A 20711-nucleotide genomic window follows, 5' to 3' on the forward strand; every position below is an offset into this window, starting at 1 on the left:
GACCATTATATGATAAGGGTTGTTTTTCGTCACAGACTTTCAAACGTAATGAAAGAAAGAGGACAAGGAAAAAAGAAATGGAATGTAGATAAACTGAATTCCCCCCAAACAAGGATAGCATTTGAGCAATTGATAAACAACAATCTGGCAAATATATCAAAAGATGACGACCCAAATGCTAACGAATTATGGACACGATTAAATGAGACGATGAACGCAACTGCAAAGTCGGATATAAGGGAAAGAAACGAAATGATGAATGGTACGATGCTGAATTGGCAGTGAGGGATAAAATGGAACCGAGAAGTAAGTTTCTGGCTCAGAATGCCCGTCAGAACGCAACAGAATATAAACGACTGAGATATAAAGCTAAACGACTCATAAAACGAAGGAAACTAGAAAGATTTTTTAACGATTTCAATTCTGGTAATGCGAAGGCTTTCTACCAAGGTAAGGAGTGAGATCGAAAAATTCTTAACATACATATATGTTTATAAAAAAGAAACCACTAAACTTACAGCTTTAATTTTTTTTTTATTTGATTGAAATTATTATTACAATTTACAAAAAAAATTATTTTTATAGTTTTAATCACTAGTGATGAAATTTTGAACCTTTTTCGGAAACCCTTCCATTAACGTTTTTATAGTGCTTTCTGTCACTTTGCTCGAACATGTAGTCCATCTCCGTTTAAAATCTACCACACTTTTGGACACCTTTTTTGTACTCTTCAATTCTCTTTTAACAAGAGCCCAATATCTCTCCACTGGCCTTAGCTCCGGGCAGTTTGGAGGATTTGCCTCTCTTGGTACAAATACCACATTATTGTTCTTGTACCACTCAAGGGCTTGTTTGCCATAGTGACAGGATGCCAAGTCAGGCCAAAAATAAGTGGACACATTATGAAGTCTTATGAATGGAAGCAGCCTTTTTTGTAAACATTCCTTGATGTAAATTTCGGTATTTATAGAGCCCGTTGTAACAAATGAGTGGCTTCTTTTGCCGCAACTGCATATTGCTTGCCATACCAAGAACTTTCTGGGAAATTTTGTCTGCTTTTGGGTCCTAAACTTTTCTTCAACATTCCCTCGAGCATCAGCAACATAAAATTTTTGACCTGGAAGTTGCGAAAAATCTGCCAGAACATACGTTTCGTCATCCATTATGCAGCAAGAATATTTTTTTATAAAACTTGACTTCAATTTCCGTGCTCTGTTTTTGGCCTCTAAATTTTTAGTAGCGTTCCTGTCAGGAACTTTTTGAGCCTTGTATGTTTTTAAACCTGCATTAGCTTTAACTTTTCGTACCAAATAGTCCGAGCACTGAGCTAACCGGGCTGCTTTCCTACCGGATGTGTTGGGAGCTCTTTTGAAAATGCGTTCTATTTTTTTGGCTTTAGAAACATCATGTGGACCATTCCTTCTACCTGAACCAGGTTTTCTATCAACTGACAAGTTCTCCCGGTACTGTTTAATAACATTGGAAACAGTTTGACGGCAGACCTTTGTATGCTTGGCCAACTTTTTGTAAGACCAAGTTGGGTTTTGTTGAAAATATTTAATAATTTCAGTACGCACTTTTTTCTGGTCACTCATTTTAATCAGATTAACAAAAAAATTAATATAATTGACATTACACATAATAACTGACATGTTTTTCAAAGGTAACTTGATCAAAAAAAAATTCAAATAATACTTGGGTTAAAAAATGTAATGAAAAACGTGTGTTAAGAATTTTTCGATCTCACTCCTTATAAGGGATATAAAGGATGGGTTCCAGACGAGGTTAAATAATTGTCTGAACAAGGATGGAAACATACTGAGTGAAGATAGTGCAATACTAAGGAGATGGAATGAATATTTTACGGCTCTACTAAACGTGCCAGAGCAGCACATCAATTTAGCCGGCGAAATAAATTTGCAAAGAGTTATCTTTGCCAACCTATGATGCACTGTCCTCAATACAAGAAGTTGAACTGGCGATTACACAATCAAGAATAGTGATACTTACACTCAGGGAGACAACATGCTAAGTTGCTTTACATAACAAACTCACGGATGAGTTAAGTATAACTTCAGGTGTAAGACAAGGTGATACCCTATCAAGAACCATCTTTAATTTGTGTCTCAACCACGCAATATCATCTTTGCATAGCGAAGGACATATATTTACAAGGTCGACAATAATGTAAGCATACGCAGCTCTAATAGCTGGCAGAAAGCTTCGCTGTCCTAGAAGTAGAAACAAGAAAACTTGGATTAATCATAAACGAAAGTAAGACTAAGTACATACACATGTCGCGGGCCACTGTAGGAAACACTCAGCAATCAATAACAGCTTTTAATAACTAGGTGCTTTAATTAACAGTAACAACGACACAACAGAGGTGCACTCTCTATAAACGACCGCATTCAAGCTGCCCATACCACGAGCATTGAAAATTAGGTTGTACAAAACAGTTGTGCTGCCAGTTTTACCATATAGCTGTGAAATATGGATTCTGACTCTGGCAGACGAGGAAAAGCTGAGAATCTTTCTTGGCTTCCTCAGAATAAGCAACCGAGAGGTCGACAATATGATCGAAGGTAAAGATGTGGTGAAATTTATAAAGGCCCAAAGATTGAGCTGGGCAGGACACGTAGCTAGAATGCCACAGAACAGAGCTCAACAAATAATAATGAATGCTACTCCATACAGAACCACAGCAAGGAAAACCAAGGTCAAGATGGCTTGATGAGCCGAAGGAGATTGCAGGAAAGCCAATATAACAGATTGGAAGAATGCTGCGCAGGACAAGTCCCATTGGAAGAAGCAATTGAACGAGGTTAAGGCCCACACCAGGCAGTAGCACCAAAAGATGATGTTGATGGTAGCACATACATTGTACAAAGAGTTTTGTGTAAGAAAAAATCAAATTGTTTTCACTGTCCCATTTTTAGTATTTTAGTTTGGGCTTCGTTTATAAAACAGCGTCAAATTTGAAACTTTAAAATTAATTTTCCGATAATAATTTCCATAAGAACCCTCGTATTGAAATCTACTTTTAATACTCTATGACAACATTGCAGTTGTTGTTGTTGTTGTAGCTGTTGTTCTTGCTGTTTTGGTTGTAACACCATTGTCATCGACGACATCATAACTGATAGTTATCGCCACCTCTAAAAAAAAACACACCAAAACCCAAAGATAACTTCTAAGCCAAAAGCATAAAATAACATAAACAATCTGACGTACATACACACGTGTGTATGAGGCAGGGAGTAGAGTAACTATCTATGAGTGTCTTGCAACATAAACATACACATCATAAACTATAAAGAATTTTATTGCAAAAACAAACGAAAAAAAAATAAAACTATTTATTAAAAACATGTTTATGTTTAAACAATAGTTTACCATTTTTTTTGTTTTAATATAATTTTTTTTTTTCGATAGAATTTTGAGTAAAATCGTGTATCTTTATTTTAAAATCTTTTTTCAAAGTCGTAAGTCGAAAATCCTTATCATATTTTGAACATCATTAGAAAAGAAAACAAAGGCAAAGACTATAGAAAAAAAATAGACAAGCTAAGGAAAAACAAATGAAAAAAGAAACGACCATGATTAAATTCTACAACATGACAGTTGTCAACTATTCTTGCTCTTCCGCACTGTGAACCTCCTCTCTAGTGTGAAATTACATCGTTTTAAACAATTTAAACACCAGCAGCTTAATCACCTGCACTTAACCGTTACTTGCTGAGATTTATTATTGAAAACTAGCAAAAGTCTTTAATAAGAAAATACTACTTACTACTAATCATTTATTAAGTAAAAATTTTTATTAAATGTCAATTTTTTCATACGATTTCAGTATTCACGAGTATGTTGCGCGTGTTGTAAGTAGTTGCTGTGGCTCATTATCGTCTGTTCATTTGTTTGCCCCTCCTTTTTCTTTCAAATAGTTAAAACTTCTTGTTCAACATACGGAACAACATGATGTTTGTTGTATGTTGTTTGCCTCATTGTGACAGTTGCATGCATCATGCATAAGGAGAGTGAGGGTATGTGTGTGGTCTTATTAAGATTTTTTTAGTTTTTTATTTAGTTTGTTTGATGTTTTTCATCATTTAACTCACAACGGGCTGTTTTTTGTTTTGTAATGGACAACAGCACAGTGTTTTTACATTCATTAAAATCAAATTTATTGGTTTTTTGCGGTATACTCGTAGTAATTTAAAATTGTGTTTAGTTTTTCATAATTTATTGCTAGTCATGTTGTTTTTGGTATTGACAAGAGAAAAAAAACAGTAGTTTTGCTATCTGCTACATAATTGACATTTAGGAAATAGTATTGATTTGAAAACGTTCGTATGAGAAAAATATTAAAGTAGCTTTCAATAACGTCTTTAATACACAATAAGAATAAAGCTATATTTTATTGCTATTAATTAATAGATAAATATAAACTCTAAAAATGGCAAAACCGAAAGCGTGGGACAAATTATGTAGTATATTCTGTTGTAAAGAAATAAAATTCAAAATGCTGATGCATGATTAATATGCATTAATTAAATTAATTATGGTCGAAAAATTTAAGTAAAAAAAAATTCTCCTAAATAGATTAGCATAAGCCAGTTTTCTACTGATTTATCTGCTGCATTTGATCATACTAGTAGGAATTATAAGGGTTTCCAAAGATGGAATTCCAAGGAGAATTTAATAGTTAAAGGGATTTTCCAAAAATCTTAACGGAATGGATATTATCTTTGATTATCTCCCATTTTGCAAGCTCACTATAGTAACATACAAATGTTCCTGGCGGAGAGCAGAGACTATGCTAATTGTGGTTTTCAATCTATGGCGGACACAGCTGCCAGTTTCAAAAATAGCAAACCAGCGATTTGACGATTTCCTTCTTGAAAGTGAGGATTTCCTGCATTATGAAAATATGGTACTATTTTATGAAATAGATAAAAAATTTTCTCAATTTTTTGGTGAATATGAAAAGCAACATTTAGATTTTGAATTTTTTCAATTAAAATTTTTATATGTTTTGTTATTGTAACAAAACTTTTAACAAAAACAAAACACATGTAAAATTTACACTCAAAGTACACGCTTGTACGCTTGTACAATTTTCTTAAAATGAGTGAATTCACTTAATTGTGAATAAATTCGAAAATAATCCATCGATTTTTATGATCGATATCCCATTTTGTTCCTATTATATGTGGCTTTGCGATAAATTAATAAATCTAAACAATTTCTGTCATTTTCGTTTTTTTATGATTTTTTTAAAACAAAAAAATGTAAATTTTTACATAAAAAATATATTTTTTGCTTCAATTTGTTATTATAAATCCGAAAATATTGAGCCGATTAAAACGCAATATATGTGTGAAAAATTATATATATGTAGCATGAGGAAAATGTTTTCAACATTCAATCAATCGAAAGAAGAACATTAACTACTCAATTTTATGTATATCAAACAAAAAAGTTAAATTTTGTGAAAATGAGCGAATTCACTTAATTGTCAATAAATTCGAAAAGAATCATTAGATTTTTATATTCAATACCTCATTTTGTTCTTATTATATGCGGCTTTGTGACAAAGTAATAAACCTGAATAAGTTCTGCCATTTTCGATTTTTCATGAGTTTTTTAAAACACAAAAATTTGATATTTTCACGTAAAAAATATATTTTTTGCTGCAATTTGTTATTATAACTCCGAAACTACTGATCCGATTAAAATGCAATATATAACCGGATTAAAGGTTATGTAAATTTTAAAATTTTTAAGTTTACTTCAGTAATATTGGACTAACCGTTTTTTAGTTATCATAAATTATGTGGAGAAGCATAGAATTTAAAAAAAAAATCTATCCATAGAATTTAAAAATTTTAGCATTTTTGTACTACTGGAACCACAATACATCAAAATTGTTTAGTGGTTTAAAAAGCCTAAAAAAATTTTCGATTTTGTTGCACTGTGTTGTTTTCATTCGGGTCATAATAAAGATTCAGACATTTAATTATATTTTATGTGTTTTATTTAAAATAAAAAAAAACTTCTCAATGAAACCTTATATTATCTATATATATAAAAATGAAATGGTCCATGTATGTAATGTCATCACGTGAGAACGGCTCGAGCGATTTGGCTGATTTTTTTTTATTCGATTCAGGAGATGGTTTGTATAGAAAAAAAAATATTAAATTACGGCTAAAACCGGCTTTTTTGAGTCCAGTCAACTGTAATAAAAAAGCCCCTAAAGTATGCAGTACAAATTTAGATATTTTATTTGCAAATAAATAAGAACAGCCAGGGTTGGAGAAACTTGACGAACTAACATTAGTAAATGCTACCGGGCGAAGTCGGGGGGGGGGGCGGTCAACTAGTTATAAATAAATTGAGCTTTACTATTTTATTTTAGTGATCACTTATTTATAAACTAAAATTTTAAGAAATGTTTTCGTTCAATTTTTAAATACAATTTTAAAATTCCTGTTAGAATTCTTGATCTTTTTCATTTTCCGATTTTTTGACGATTTCTAAAATTCGAATGACTATTTTTTTCTTTTTTATCGGGATAATGACGATTTTTTTTCCCAAATATATCTGACAGCCCTTATGGCGGGTTGATAATGGGGGTTGTAGGCATAGAGAAACATTGAGGGGAAACTAGAAAAAAACTCAAACAAAAAAATTACTCAAAATAATCACACATACGAGTGTTGTTTTGTTTTCACATAGTTTTTTCTACTAATACATTCTCACCACTTAGGTTTGTGACAACTGAGTTAGGTCTTTGACAGGATAGTTTCCGTTCTATATCTATTCTCTATGGTTGTAAGTCTAGGTGAGGACATACTAAAACCGTTTTCAAAGATTTTGAAACACCCAACAAATTTGGAATTATTTTTTTTATAAAGAGGTACTTTAGTAGTAAACAATTTAATAAATTTAAATTTATTAAATTTCTTAAAATTTTTCATAATTCCAAATTTAAGTAAATAATTGTTTCTGAAATTCGACAAATAACTAAAGATAAAGGGAGTCTTTCTATCACTGTAGATGAGTGGTCCGATAGCTCCTTCTATAAATATATAAATATTACAGCAAGAAGTTACAATTCTAAAAACAAGAATTTCTAAATGTTTAATTTATGACTTGATCTAATGAAAATAAAAGGTACCGAATAAAATATTTGTTATTTAGTAAAAAAAGGCTGAATAATTTCCAAGTAGCTAAAATTTTTGAAAGCTAGCCCCAAAACGGAAACTAAAGAGTTTTCTAGTCAATTGTTTTGTAGATTGTTCGGGAGGGAATCTGAACAGAATATTTCTGATGAAAATTTAATAATGGACTTTGTTTTCGAATGTTGTTTTAACATTATCAATACTAGAATTGTTAACATTAACGTTATTTTTTGTTTTTCTTAAACAATAAAATATTAAAAAACCTACATCAAAACTTCATTCTTTGCTTTTTAAAAAATCTAATTATTCTAATAATTCGATTAATTTTAAAAGTGTAATCGAATTATTCAAACAAGTTAAAACCTCTTTTTCGAATTATTCGTTTTGTTCGAAGAAGAGAAAAATCGAATATTTCGAATACCCTAGTATCTTCCCAAATAGCTTTGATATATAAGATAATACGCTGATGGATCTTTATGATGCAGAAGGTAAATAGTAGTCGTTCAAAAAAATATATTTATAAGTAATTTAAAATTATTACCAAGTTATCGCTGGCTGCCTTAACAAATGTATATTACATTTTTTTCAATATGAAATCACTGTCCCACTGATACTCAAATAAAGTGAAATAATTGTTATTTGGTTGCTCTCTTATCAGTACATTTACATCACATACTGAGAAAAGCAGACAAAAAAAACCCCAGCAACAATAACAACAACAAAATAAGTGCATACGCTTGTTGATTATTAACAAAGTTATCACAACTTGTCATACAAAAAAAGACACACCTTAAAGATATACTTTTGTACGGGCATAAACAGAACGAATATTCGTACAAATAATGTTTAAACATTAAAAAAATATTATTAATAATACTAAACATGACATATGAAGGTCTACAAAAAATATAGGAAACCCTAGAAAAAGTTATAAATTGTTACTAAAAATACAGAAAATCTATAGAATTAACCAAAGAAAATAAAAAGTCAACTCAATCAAGATTAAGGTGCAAAAATTCAACTGATCTACATTATAATAAAAACAAAATGAATGCAACATTGACAAATGATGGATGTAAATGCGTTGGTGTTGCCTTGCCAGCCCAGTCTTGTGTGGCGGCTGGCTGGTTGGCTCACAGTGGTAGAGGCTGTAGTTAGTTGGTGGAAATAGTGTGATGCTTTTGAGAAAGACAAAAATTAACAAAAATCGATTATAAATTTGAGATTAAGCCAAACCCTGCAATAATTGTATGGCGGCTGTAGTTATTATGTATGTATGTGTGTAGAGAGCCTTTGGAACAGAAAAAGTGATTGGTAACGGCATAAAGACCGCCACATGAACTTATTCCCAAAATACAAAGGTCAAATAACGGTTTTTACAGAGATCCAGCTGAAAGGAATGAAATAAGTTTTTATGTATGGAGATACTCGTACAAAAACACCTACGCTTTTGATTGTTTGGTTTGTTTTTTGTGGCAAAATTACATTAAAATGTTGAAATGTTGTTGCTGTTGAAAACAAAACAAACAAAACTAGGAGTACTCTTGCAACGCAAACATTTCTTACTTGTACTTATTGTCTTTCTAAATGTATGTCTGTCTTTCTGTCAGTCCGTCTGGCCTTCTTTCGTTATACATATTTTCAGCAGTTTGTTTGTTTGTTTTTGTTTTCATTTTATTGTTTGTTAAAAGTAGTAACATTACAATGTCTTAATTAGATTGCCTTGTACATATGTATGTGTATGTCTGTTTATCTGTTCCATTCGTTTGTTACTTTCAGTCCGTCCGTTTGTCTTTTTTTTAAATGTCTGTATCTGTGCAATTGTTTATAGCTATTTTGGTCATACTTGAGTATGAGGCTCTTTTGTGTGCTAAAATAGGTATGGAAGTAACTCCAATTTTCATTTCTTTTCTATAAAGATATCAAAAGTTTCACATAGCGGTTCCCTCTGTTTATTTTTCTTTTTTTTTTTTGCTTTCTTCCTTTCAAATGTACAGAAAAAATGCTTTGAAAAATAAAAAAAACTAACACAAAGATCACAAACAAAACATTCGTTGTCCGCCTTTGGTCAAAGAGTTTGGAAAGAAAACCAAAACGTCAGTACTTAATCTTTTACTGGATGATTGTCCACCACAATTGGATGTGTACATAAACAATCATGATCGTAAATAAACATGCATGGCGCATGCTTTCTAACGATCATACATACATATGTATGTACGAAGTACCAGCCAACGGAAGAACAATACAAACGCATACGAAAATGTTTCAAACAATTGTCTACTTTTTACTGTTTGTTCACTTCTTCGATTCTAATATGAAATTGAAGTTACGTTTGTTTTTTTTTAGAAGGTGGTGAAATTGCAAATGATCTGAAAAGTATTAGTACGATCGGAAGGGAGAAAAAAAAACGAATTACAACATGAACGAACGAATTAATACATATTATAACGAAGCTCCGATTGAAGCTAAGATATTTCTCTGTCGCCCCAGGTCTTTAAATTGCACTTTTTCATTTCCCGGGAAATCGCGATTAATTTTGAAATTTCCCGCGATCTCGGGAATTCCCGCTGAGTACTAATTATTAAATTTTAAGAATGTAGACTTTGGATACAAATAGAAAAATTAAAAAAAAATTTCACCATTTATAATTTGTAACGGAATTGCTAAAATTTCCATTAGATTTGGTTCTATCTTCGTTAGATTCCAATTAATTCTGTTAATTTGCAAAATATACTTTATTTTTTTAATTTTGAATTGGCAATGTTTTATTTATTAAATCAACAATTAAGTAAAGATGTTAATTAAAACTTGAAGAAAACCCATAATATTAAGCAAAATTCAACTTCACGGAAGGTTGTTTTATTCCAAAAATTTTCGTTTTACTCTTAGTGAAAAAATAATTCCAATTTCGATCGAAATAGAATTCATTGACAGCGCTGAATATTCACGAGTTTTAGGAATAATTTGAATACTTTACTTGTTATTAGTCTATTTCGGTTAAAGGTTTTTTGTTGCATGAATCCTCTGTATTAGTTTTGATGCTTTAAGCATCTTTTAGAGAAAATCAAGATCAAAAAACATCACATAAAACTCGCACAATTTCCCGGGATTTTTGGATTACCCGTGAAAAACCCGTAAAAATCGTTGGTTTTATTCTACTTAACTTTCACAAGCTTTCCATACCTATTCATCCCATCCGCTAGCTCTTATCGAATGTAATTCTCATCCGTAAAATTGTATTTGGATGTAATCTAAATCCCTTTATTTCCTTGATAGTAGGAACTACTGTGTTCCTTAAGAATCTTATAATCAGTTCTGTTGGATGTAATCCTGCAGCTAGTTCCTATCCTTCTGTTTGATTGTGAATTCAAATCCCTAAAGTTTTTGGATGTTATCCTTTAAATTCCTATCAATTTAATCATACAGTTCTTTGCAGGATCTTATTCACACCGTATGTACACTTTCTCTTCAAATTCAGTTTGGATATTAAACCAAATGCCTTAATTTGCTGAATGTTATCCTTGAAATTCCAACCACTGTGTTACTTACGATTCTTCTAACCAGTTATAATGGATGTAATCCTGTAGCTAGCTCATATGTAATATGAATGTAATTTGGTTTCGGAAAACTTCTGTTCGGATGTTAATCCAATTCGTTAATTTTTTTGGATGTTATCCTGGAAATTCCTACCAATGTAATCCTACAGTTCTTATCTCTTCAACTTCTGTTTGGATATTATTCCAAATTCCTTAATTTTCTGGATGTTAGCCTGGAAATTCCAACCACTGTGTTTCTTACAAATCTTCTAACCAGTTCTGTTGGATGTAATTTTGCAGCTAGTAATTTGGTTTTGGAAAACTCCTGTTTGGCTGTTATACACATCGCACGTACTCTCTCTGTCTTCAACTTCTGTTTGGTTATTAATCCAAATCCATTAATTTTCTGAATCATATCCTGGAAATTCCAACCACTGTGTTTATAGGAACTCTAACTAGTTCTTTTGCATGTAATCCTGCAGCTAACTCCTATCCAACAAATCGAATGTAAAGTGGTTTTGGAAATTCCTACCACAAGGTCCTTAAAATTCTTTCTAACCTCCTATTTGTAGTATGTAATCTAACAGATCTTGGCTGAATGTTATCCGCATCGCATCCACTCTATCTCTCTTTAAAACAATTTCATTGCTTAATATTGTACTCTCTCTCTCTCTCTCTCAGATATCCCTCCCGAAAACCTCCTTAGCTTCTCCCTCCTCCAAGTCCCTTGTTTTCTGAAATGATAAATATAATTCACCCTACTGGTTGATGTAATCAAAGAATGGGATCTATTTTGAAATGCTCAATTGTAAGTCGTCCTGTAGATCAATGTTATCCACCTGTAGAACCTATATTGACAAATATAAACAGACACTTCTGATGAATGTTATCCATCCGTAGAACCTATCTTGACAATGTGGAACTTATAAATCTGTGAAACCTATATTGGCGAAAGTTATTCGCCCACGTTTTCAAATTCCTAAGAAATTTGGCTCCTCACAAAACGTATCTATATTTCGAAATAATAACAAATTTGTATGAAAAAAAGGATTGCAGATCTTGTTAATGCAAGAAAATTTCAACAAAAAATAGTTTAGTGTTCAGTTTAATGTATAGAATAAAATCTTTTCTTAACTTTCATACTTCTAAATGGGAATTGAAATCAATAAATTATTAACAAATTGTAGGGATTACTATAAAAATTGGTTCGAAACTTTGAAATGATGTTCTTAAATTTCAAATATCCCAAGTGGGAAGTTAACTGATACACTACAGGCTCCTTATTGATTCCTAAGGGCTAGATATCGCTTTCAGTTGTAACACTTTATATGAAAAAGATCAGTCACTTCAACCTGATAATGTTCTAGGAGGGGTAAATTGACATATTCTCCTTTGAATAATGAACTAAAAATTTAATTGATTCTACCTTTTTTTTACCAGTTTTGTTTAAAATTAATTGAAATATAGTCATATTTTGCCACAATTGGTTAGGTAAATTGATATACCCTCCTTTCAAATGATACGCCACTAGTGAGTTTAAAACAATTAACATTTTTTTAGAACCGCAAATCAAAACTTTATAAAATTGTAATGTTTTAATAATTTGTTAATATTCAAATTTCACCAACATTTTCTTGTCACTTCATTGCACACAATTTTCAATCCACTCACTTGCTTAACTAAATTTTACCAAAAATAAATTCAATTTCAACCAGTTTACATTTTACATTCAACTATTTTTTTTTATTTTATTACCATTGTCTCAATTGCAGCTATTTACAGAACTTCATTGTAATGCTTAAATAAAATATTCTCAATCCAGGGTAATAATTCCGATACTCGAGCATAAACACCAGGTTTATTGGGTTGAGCACAGCTAACGCCCCAGGAAACAATACCGATAAGTTTCTTGTCGGCCACCAAAGGACCGCCGGAATCCATTTGACATGCGTCGACACCACCATTTTTAAAGCCAGCACAAATCATGCGCTTAGTTACCAGGCCACCCATTTGACGATTGCAAGTTGTTTGTTTCACTATAGGTACATGACCCACCATTAGATTTTCGGCTGCTCTTTGTTCGTTTAGATCTGTAAAGCCCCAGCCCAAGACAGTAGCATAGCTGCCATCCCTTATTTTCTCTCTAGGTCCGGCCAATTTAATGGGTTGTACATGTTCGCCAAAAGTAAAGGAACCCACGATTCTCACCAAACCCACATCGTAGTCTTGCGTAACACTGGTCCATTTTTCATGAAAATAAACGGCCTCAACATCGTAAACTTCTCCCTCATTCACCGTCCGAGATTTTTCTCCCACATGTACCTTAACTTTGGAAGCCGTTGTGTAATACAAACAATGGGCTGCCGTCACAATTGTACGTTCGTTTATTATGGAACCACCACAAGTGTGAAAACGTCCAAAAACTGTGTCCGCCAGCAGAGATGCAACGAAGGGATAATTCTCCAAGGCTACATGACCTCCAATAATTCTGGGCTGCACTTCATTTCTTTTCAGTTTTGCAGCTTTAGTGGTTAACACCAAACAACAACCGATAATTAGACAAACGTTCTTCAGCAACGACACGTACATATTGATTCATAGACTGGTGAATGTCAAGCTCAAATTGTATTTCAACCTCAAACTTTGTAGAGTTTTTAGTTGCCAATAACAGACTGTTTAAAAGTGTCAAACTGATAAGAATTCATTGCTGTAAACAATGATTTATTAACATTTAATTGTTTTTAGATGAGTCAAACAAAATTTCACCGCTTCTAAACTAAAAAAAATATTTTTTTCTTATTTTGCGTCATTTAAAAGATAAAAAGGCCAAGCATGAAGTCTTTAGTTTTTTTTTGTTTAAAGTTTCTTTTCCAAGGTTTTTTTTTGTAATTTGCTTATCAGTGGTAGAGGAAAGTTGTGAAGTTGTGTGTATTAAAAGGGGAGGGTTATAGATTATTTAATTTTAAGTTTGTGACACATTCGCGAAATATCCAAAACAAAAAATTTGGGAAAAATGGAACAAACAAGATATTTTAAAGCTATAACTACATTATTGTATTACTATCGATGGTTCCAATATTCAATTCATTTCTTAACCTAAAAACGCAATAAAAAATCAGCTTGTTCCACATTTAGAAATATTGGTGGATCCCAGCAAAAACTTACATTGCAAAGTAATGAGTTAAAATGCTCTCTCCACTACTTTTACATTGAAATTTTAAGTCATTATTTTAAAACTATGAAGTCATTGGAGGCAAGTACCTACCATGCTCGCTTAGTAATATGAACCTCAAAATTACCGTAGAATATTTTAATCCTTAAATGTCCTTTTGCAAGGCCTTTTTTGGATTTTCTCGAGAAAAAGGGTCAAATTAACCCCTAAAGATAGGAGCTAGAGGGTTATAATCTTCCACAAAAATTATCCCCATAAAATTCCACAATATAACTCTGACAATAAGAATTCTCTCAGACATTAACTTACAACATTTTTCCCATTTCGTGTAATGCTCCCTTCGATCAAAAACTAAAACAAAAAAAAAAACTCAGATCAGCTGGACTATTAGTTTAATCTATGAAAATGATCTACTCAACATGCGCTTCCAAAATGATAGGGTCGGTATACTGTTCCAAAACTGCTGTTGGACAGTGTAATTTCTTTAACTAAAATATAGTATATACCAATCTATTTCTAGTTTGGACCTAAATGATTTTTTTTTTACAATAGCCAATAACTTTTAACAAATTGAGACATAACTCTTTATACACTTATCCCTTACACTCGTAAATTCCAAACAATTTTTGTACAAAGCTTCATGTCAATCAGCCATCACACGAATTGTACATCAACAAATTTTATAACATGATTGAGGAATGACTTCAATGACGAAAGAAAAAAAAAAACTGCACACAAACACACAACAAGAAAGATATAAAAAAAAACATTTTTTATTGACACAAAACTTTATGTCACATGAAAATGTATAAATCAGCAAAATGTAAAGTATTGCAAGCGAACAAAAAAAAAATCGTAAAATTTTGAAAAAATTTATACAAAAACAAGTAAGAAAGTATGGTCAGTCAAACCCGAACATATAATACCCTACACTTATTAAATGAGCAAAAACATTTCTCTTTTAAAATATCAATTATTTCTATTCGTGAGTGATTTTCGGAAGTGGGCCTTATATGGGAGCTATGACTAATTATGGATCGATCGTAACAAAATTTGGTGACACGAATTTCGAATATATAAAACTTATTTGGAGCGAAATTTGTGGAGATACATATACAAACAAGTAAGAAAGTATGGTCGGTCAAGCCCGACCATATAATACCCTACACTAAGTACAAGAGCAAAAACATTTTTTTTTAAATTTCAATAATTTATATTTTTGAGTGATTTTCGGAAGTGGGCCTTATATGGGAGCTATGACCAATTATGGACCGATCACCATGAAATTAGGTCGTATAAATTATGTCTATATTAAAGTTAACTATATTGGATTTTGTGTGTATACCAACATTTTTAAGAGATTTATGCACGTTAGAGTGATTTTGGGAAGCGGGTCTATATGGGAGCTATGAATAATTATGGACCGATCATAGCAAAATTTGGTGACATGATTTTCGTATATGTAAACTAAATTTGGAGCGAAATTTGTGTAGATACTTATATAAATTAAACATTTATGACCGATAAAGTCCAATTTCGGGAGGACATTTGTATGGAGGCTAGGTGAAATAATGGACCGATTTCAGCCAGTTTCAATAGGCTTAGTCCTTGAGCCGAAACTATATGTACCAAATTTTATCGAAATATCTTCAAAATTGCGGCCTGTACTTTGCGCACAAGGTTTACATGGACAGAAAAACAGCCAGCCAGACGAACGGACGGACATCGTTTAATCAACTCAGAAAGTGATTATAAGTCGATCGGTATACTTTAAGGAGAGTGTTAGACTGATATTTTTGGGCGTTACAAACATCTGCACAAACGCATTATACCCTCCCCAGTATGGTGGTGTAGGGTATAATTAAATATTTATGACCGATAAAGTCCAATTTCGGAAGGACATTTGTATGGGGGCTATGTGAAATAATGGACCGATTTTAGCCAATGGACAGATGGACGGACGGACGGACATCGTTTAATCGACTCAGAAAGTGATTTTAAGTCGATCGGTATACTAAAAGGTGGGTGTTAGACAAATATTTTTGAGCGTTACAAACATCTGCACAAACGTATTATACCCTCCCCACTATGGTGGTGTAGGGTATAAAAAGAACCAAAATACAAAAGAGCAAACTCTAATGCAGTAACAATGTTAAACATACTACAAACGAGCACAAACAATTTAGTCTATATTTTCACGCTCGCTGGCATTAAATTCTGAATCCAAGCTCTAAAAGCCAACAGAAAATGGTTTTAGCTGAAAAAAAAGAAAACATTTCACACAAAAACTAAACAACACAAAATTCTGTATGTGTTTAGTGACACACTGTGTAAAACATGACAACAATGACGTTCAATTCAAATCTAACGGGTCATATTAAAAAAAAATACAAAAAAAGAATTCGTAAGTCATGCCTAATAAAATTGTTTCTAATATTAGTGTGTATCTGTGTGTATTTGTACATTTATACCAACTCATATGGATCAACTTTATGAGCGAGCAATTTCTTTATGTGGAAATATTTGTTGGCAATTTTTTCATCTTCTTGTTTTTTTTATGACATAAATGTGAAAATGAAAGCAAATTGTCGACATATTTTCTAATTTTACCAACTCATATATATACACACACACATGCATATATATGTGAATGTATCTACATCAATATATTCACACATATCGCATCGTTACATTTTTATTTCATTCTCTCTTTTTTTTTTGTAGATGATAACACCAACTGTTGTTACATCAAAATTCGAGGAAAAAAAATTAGATTTTTGTATACAGTTGAGAGCTGCCGCATATGAAAAATGTTTGCTACACTTTAAGAAATTTTTAAAATAAAATATTAGGGTAAATAAGTAGGGTAACTACTTGGTAATTATTTCCAGGGAATATCCAAATTTGAGATAGTCGAACCTCTTAAGTAGCGGGGCAGAAAATGTATTCCTGTCTGCTAAGTGTATTAAATATATTTTTTGAATTATTACAAATAAATAAAACTGATCTTAATACATAAGAATTTATTTATTTTATTTTATCAATCAACTCATTGGGTATCGCAAACTTTGTATTAAAAGTGGAGTGGATTTCCTTAAGGACGCTGGAGTTCAAAGAACTGAAACGACAGCATAGAAATGCGTTATAAAAACCTGACAAACATCATAATTATACCATTTCCAATTGTATTTCAGAAGTTTCTAATTGTATTTCAGATAATTTCAATAGAATTTCAGAAAGTCGTTGTATGGTGTATTCAGCCTTCTAGAATGCGCACCAATCAAGCAGTATCAAGCTCAGTAAGCACTGATATCAGAGCCCCAGGTATAGCCCCGTTTAGGATTCTAAAATACAATTAGAAACTTCTGAAATACAATTGTAAATGGTGTAGATCGAAATGCGAAAATATGGCTTAAATATCGAACCTGATTACGCGCATGCAGAATAACCAATCATTCAAGCACAATTCGAGGACGTTATCAGAGAACTTATTTCTTACAGAATACCGCGGAAACAGAAACGAATATCAGATGTTACTTGGCATCTGATACTAACAAGGCAATAAGATAAATCTTAACTTAATGCAGCCAGATAAGACTATATAAGGAGTGAGATCGAAAAATTCTTAACACACGTTTTTCATTACATTTTTTAACCCAAGTATTATTTGAATTTTTTTTTTGATCAAGTTACCTTTGAAAAACATGTCAGTTATTATGTGTAATGTCAATTATATTAATTTTTTTGTTAATCTGATTAAAATGAGTGACCAGAAAAAAGTGCGTACTGAAATTATTAAATATTTTCAACAAAACCCAACTTGGTCTTACAAAAAGTTGGCCAAGCATACAAAGGTCTGCCGTCAAACTGTTTCCAATGTTATTAAACAGTACCGGGAGAACTTGTCAGTTGATAGAAAACCTGGTTCAGGTAGAAGGAATGGTCCACATGATGTTTCTAAAGCCAAAAAAATAGAACGCATTTTCAAAAGAGCTCCCAACACATCCGGTAGGAAAGCAGCCCGGTTAGCTCAGTGCTCGGACTATTTGGTACGAAAAGTTAAAGCTAATGCAGGTTTAAAAACATACAAGGCTCAAAAAGTTCCTGACAGGAACGCTACTAAAAATTTAGAGGCCAAAAACAGAGCACGGAAATTGAAGTCAAGTTTTATAAAAAAATATTCTTGCTGCATAATGGATGACGAAACGTATGTTCTGGCAGATTTTTCGCAACTTCCAGGTCAAAAATTTTATGTTGCTGATGCTCGAGGGAATGTTGAAGAAAAGTTTAGGACCCAAAAGCAGACAAAATTTCCCAGAAAGTTCTTGGTATGGCAAGCAATATGCAGTTGCGGCAAAAGAAGCCACTCATTTGTTACAACGGGCTCTATAAATACCGAAATTTACATCAAGGAATGTTTACAAAAAAGGCTGCTTCCATTCATAAGACTTCATAATGTGTCCACTTATTTTTGGCCTGACTTGGCATCCTGTCACTATGGCAAACAAGCCCTTGAGTGGTACAAGAACAATAATGTGGTATTTGTACCAAGAGAGGCAAATCCTCCAAACTGCCCGGAGCTAAGGCCAGTGGAGAGATATTGGGCTCTTGTTAAAAGAGAATTGAAGAGTACAAAAAAGGTGTCCAAAAGTGTGGTAGATTTTAAACGGAGATGGACTACATGTTCGAGCAAAGTGACAGAAAGCACTATAAAAACGTTAATGGAAGGGTTTCCGAAAAAGGTTCAAAATTTCATCACTAGTGATTAAAACTATAAAAATAATTTTTTTTGTAAATTGTAATAATAATTTCAATCAAATAAAAAAAAAATTAAAGCTGTAAGTTTAGTGGTTTCTTTTTTATAAACATATATGTATGTTAAGAATTTTTCGATCTCACTCCTTAAATGCTCACTAAAATATCTCTAAAAACTCACAGGTAAAAACTTCGAAATCGCTAAAAACCCTAAATAACAGTGAGGAAGTGTTACCAATATACTAGTCAGAACAACCTGTAATATGGAGACAACACTATCCAGGCATGTTATTCAACCTCCTTTTCGTTACCGAAAATAGACAAGATGTCCCAATTCAGACTAGCGAAATATTAAACGCAGTCAAGGCTATCTGAGTAGATAATATAGCTGCTGAAATGCTCAAAGTGTACAGCCAAATATCAATGACATTTCTTACCTTTCACTAATCGAAGCGAATTGGATCCCCAGCTCAACATCTCCAAAAAAGAAGACGTGTCGAAATTCTAGATGTATAACTATTCTCAGTGCAGTAAACAAGATCCTTAGTACATATAATAAATACCGGACTATCAAAGCTGTTTTTCCTGACATCCGGCATGAGCAAGCTGCTTGTTTGTGGAACAGTCCAGTTAATGACAATATACCTTAAAATGCGATATTGAGCGATCTTGCTTAAAAGGTATGTCACCATAACTTATAATCTCCAATCTCTCTATAAGGATACCATAAGTAACTGATTCTGCGACATAAGCTTACTTTCAAATAGCCACCGATTTTAGGTTTAACACTTGCGTCAAATATACTCTACTATGCTAGTGAGGCGTGTAGCGCATTGCCACGCTTAGCAGCTATTTATCAAGTGATGCTTACTAGAAGGATTCTACTGATCAACGGGCAATCCAGATTGAAATACACAATCGCAAATTTCGATGGACCTATCCATCGAAGTTGCAGATGACATAGCAAAATTAACCATCAACTGGATACCCCAGGGTAACACACATAAAACTACAGTGCACTCGCGATAATATGAACTAATTAAAACCAGGCCAGTTCACTTTTACAAGATTGTTCATATTTTCGAATGGCATCTAATTCCCATCAACAGCTAGGGAAGCCCTAAAATTATTAAGCATTTGCATTAGAATTTAGCCCCTACCCTGTTGATTTAGATTTCAACTCTGAGTAGATAGATAAAATACGTTTAAAAAACAAAAATAAGCTGTTCATATTTTAAAAAGTTTTAAAATATGAACAGCTTAGTTCAGTATATTTTAGAGTACCCTATGGAAGTAAAAAGTGTTCATATTTTGGGGTGTTCATATTATCGCGAGTGCACTGTAATCATCTATTGAATACATGAAGGCACCTATTCGAATACTGAATATCTCAAAGTTATCTTAGCTGGTGAAAAATCTGAAATCATTTGGCATAAAATTAGGTTAAGTAAGTAAGTCCTTCTTTTTTAAGGAGTCGCAGGCACGAAAGTTTTCTAAGTGTAGCCAACTAACAGTTGTCAATTTTTAACAATATATTGTTTTCTTCATTTTTTATTACACACATACTCGTAAAAATGTATAGTCATATACACATAGAAGTCTACACATAAATATATATATTTATTAATACGTATACATTAGATAGCTACTAAAAAATTATTGTTTTTTAGAGATATTTATTTCCTTAGCTGTTGTACATGCAACTTCGTTTGTAATTTTGCGCACAAGTTTACACGAACAGTCAGACAGACGGACGACCGGACATTATTATTAAATTGACTTGTGATTCTGAGTCGATCAGTATACTTCAAGGTGTTAGACTTATATTTTTGGGCATAATCCCCACTATGATAAAGTAGGGTGTAGAAATGTGTATGGGTTTCATTCTACTGTTTCTTAACTCTTTGCGGTTTGGTGGTTAGTTTACTAACCACATTTTCTATAGTCTTTAAAACAGAGTTTATTGTCATCTATTGCAATTTTGCTAAACAATTATATTTTTTTAAGTCATCGTTTATGATTTTTTGCAAAACTTTGCCTTCAGGGTGCTCTGGTTAG

The 20711-nt window shown here is 32.4% G+C and overlaps 1 protein-coding gene across 1 annotated transcript; it reads right to left on the minus strand.

Annotated features, from left to right (window-relative positions):
• Window positions 1–12448: 12448 nt before the first annotated feature.
• On the minus strand, window positions 12449–13389 carry LOC135957015 (trypsin-1-like). Its single transcript, XM_065507659.1, has one exon. It carries the CDS (start codon window positions 13313–13315, stop codon window positions 12503–12505), a length of 813 nt encoding a protein of 270 aa, XP_065363731.1. The 5' UTR covers window positions 13316–13389; the 3' UTR covers window positions 12449–12502.
• Window positions 13390–20711: the final 7322 nt, after the last annotated feature.

Source organism: Calliphora vicina, chromosome 4 (genome assembly GCF_958450345.1).
Source record: "Calliphora vicina chromosome 4, idCalVici1.1, whole genome shotgun sequence".
NCBI lineage: Eukaryota > Metazoa > Arthropoda > Insecta > Diptera > Calliphoridae > Calliphora > Calliphora vicina.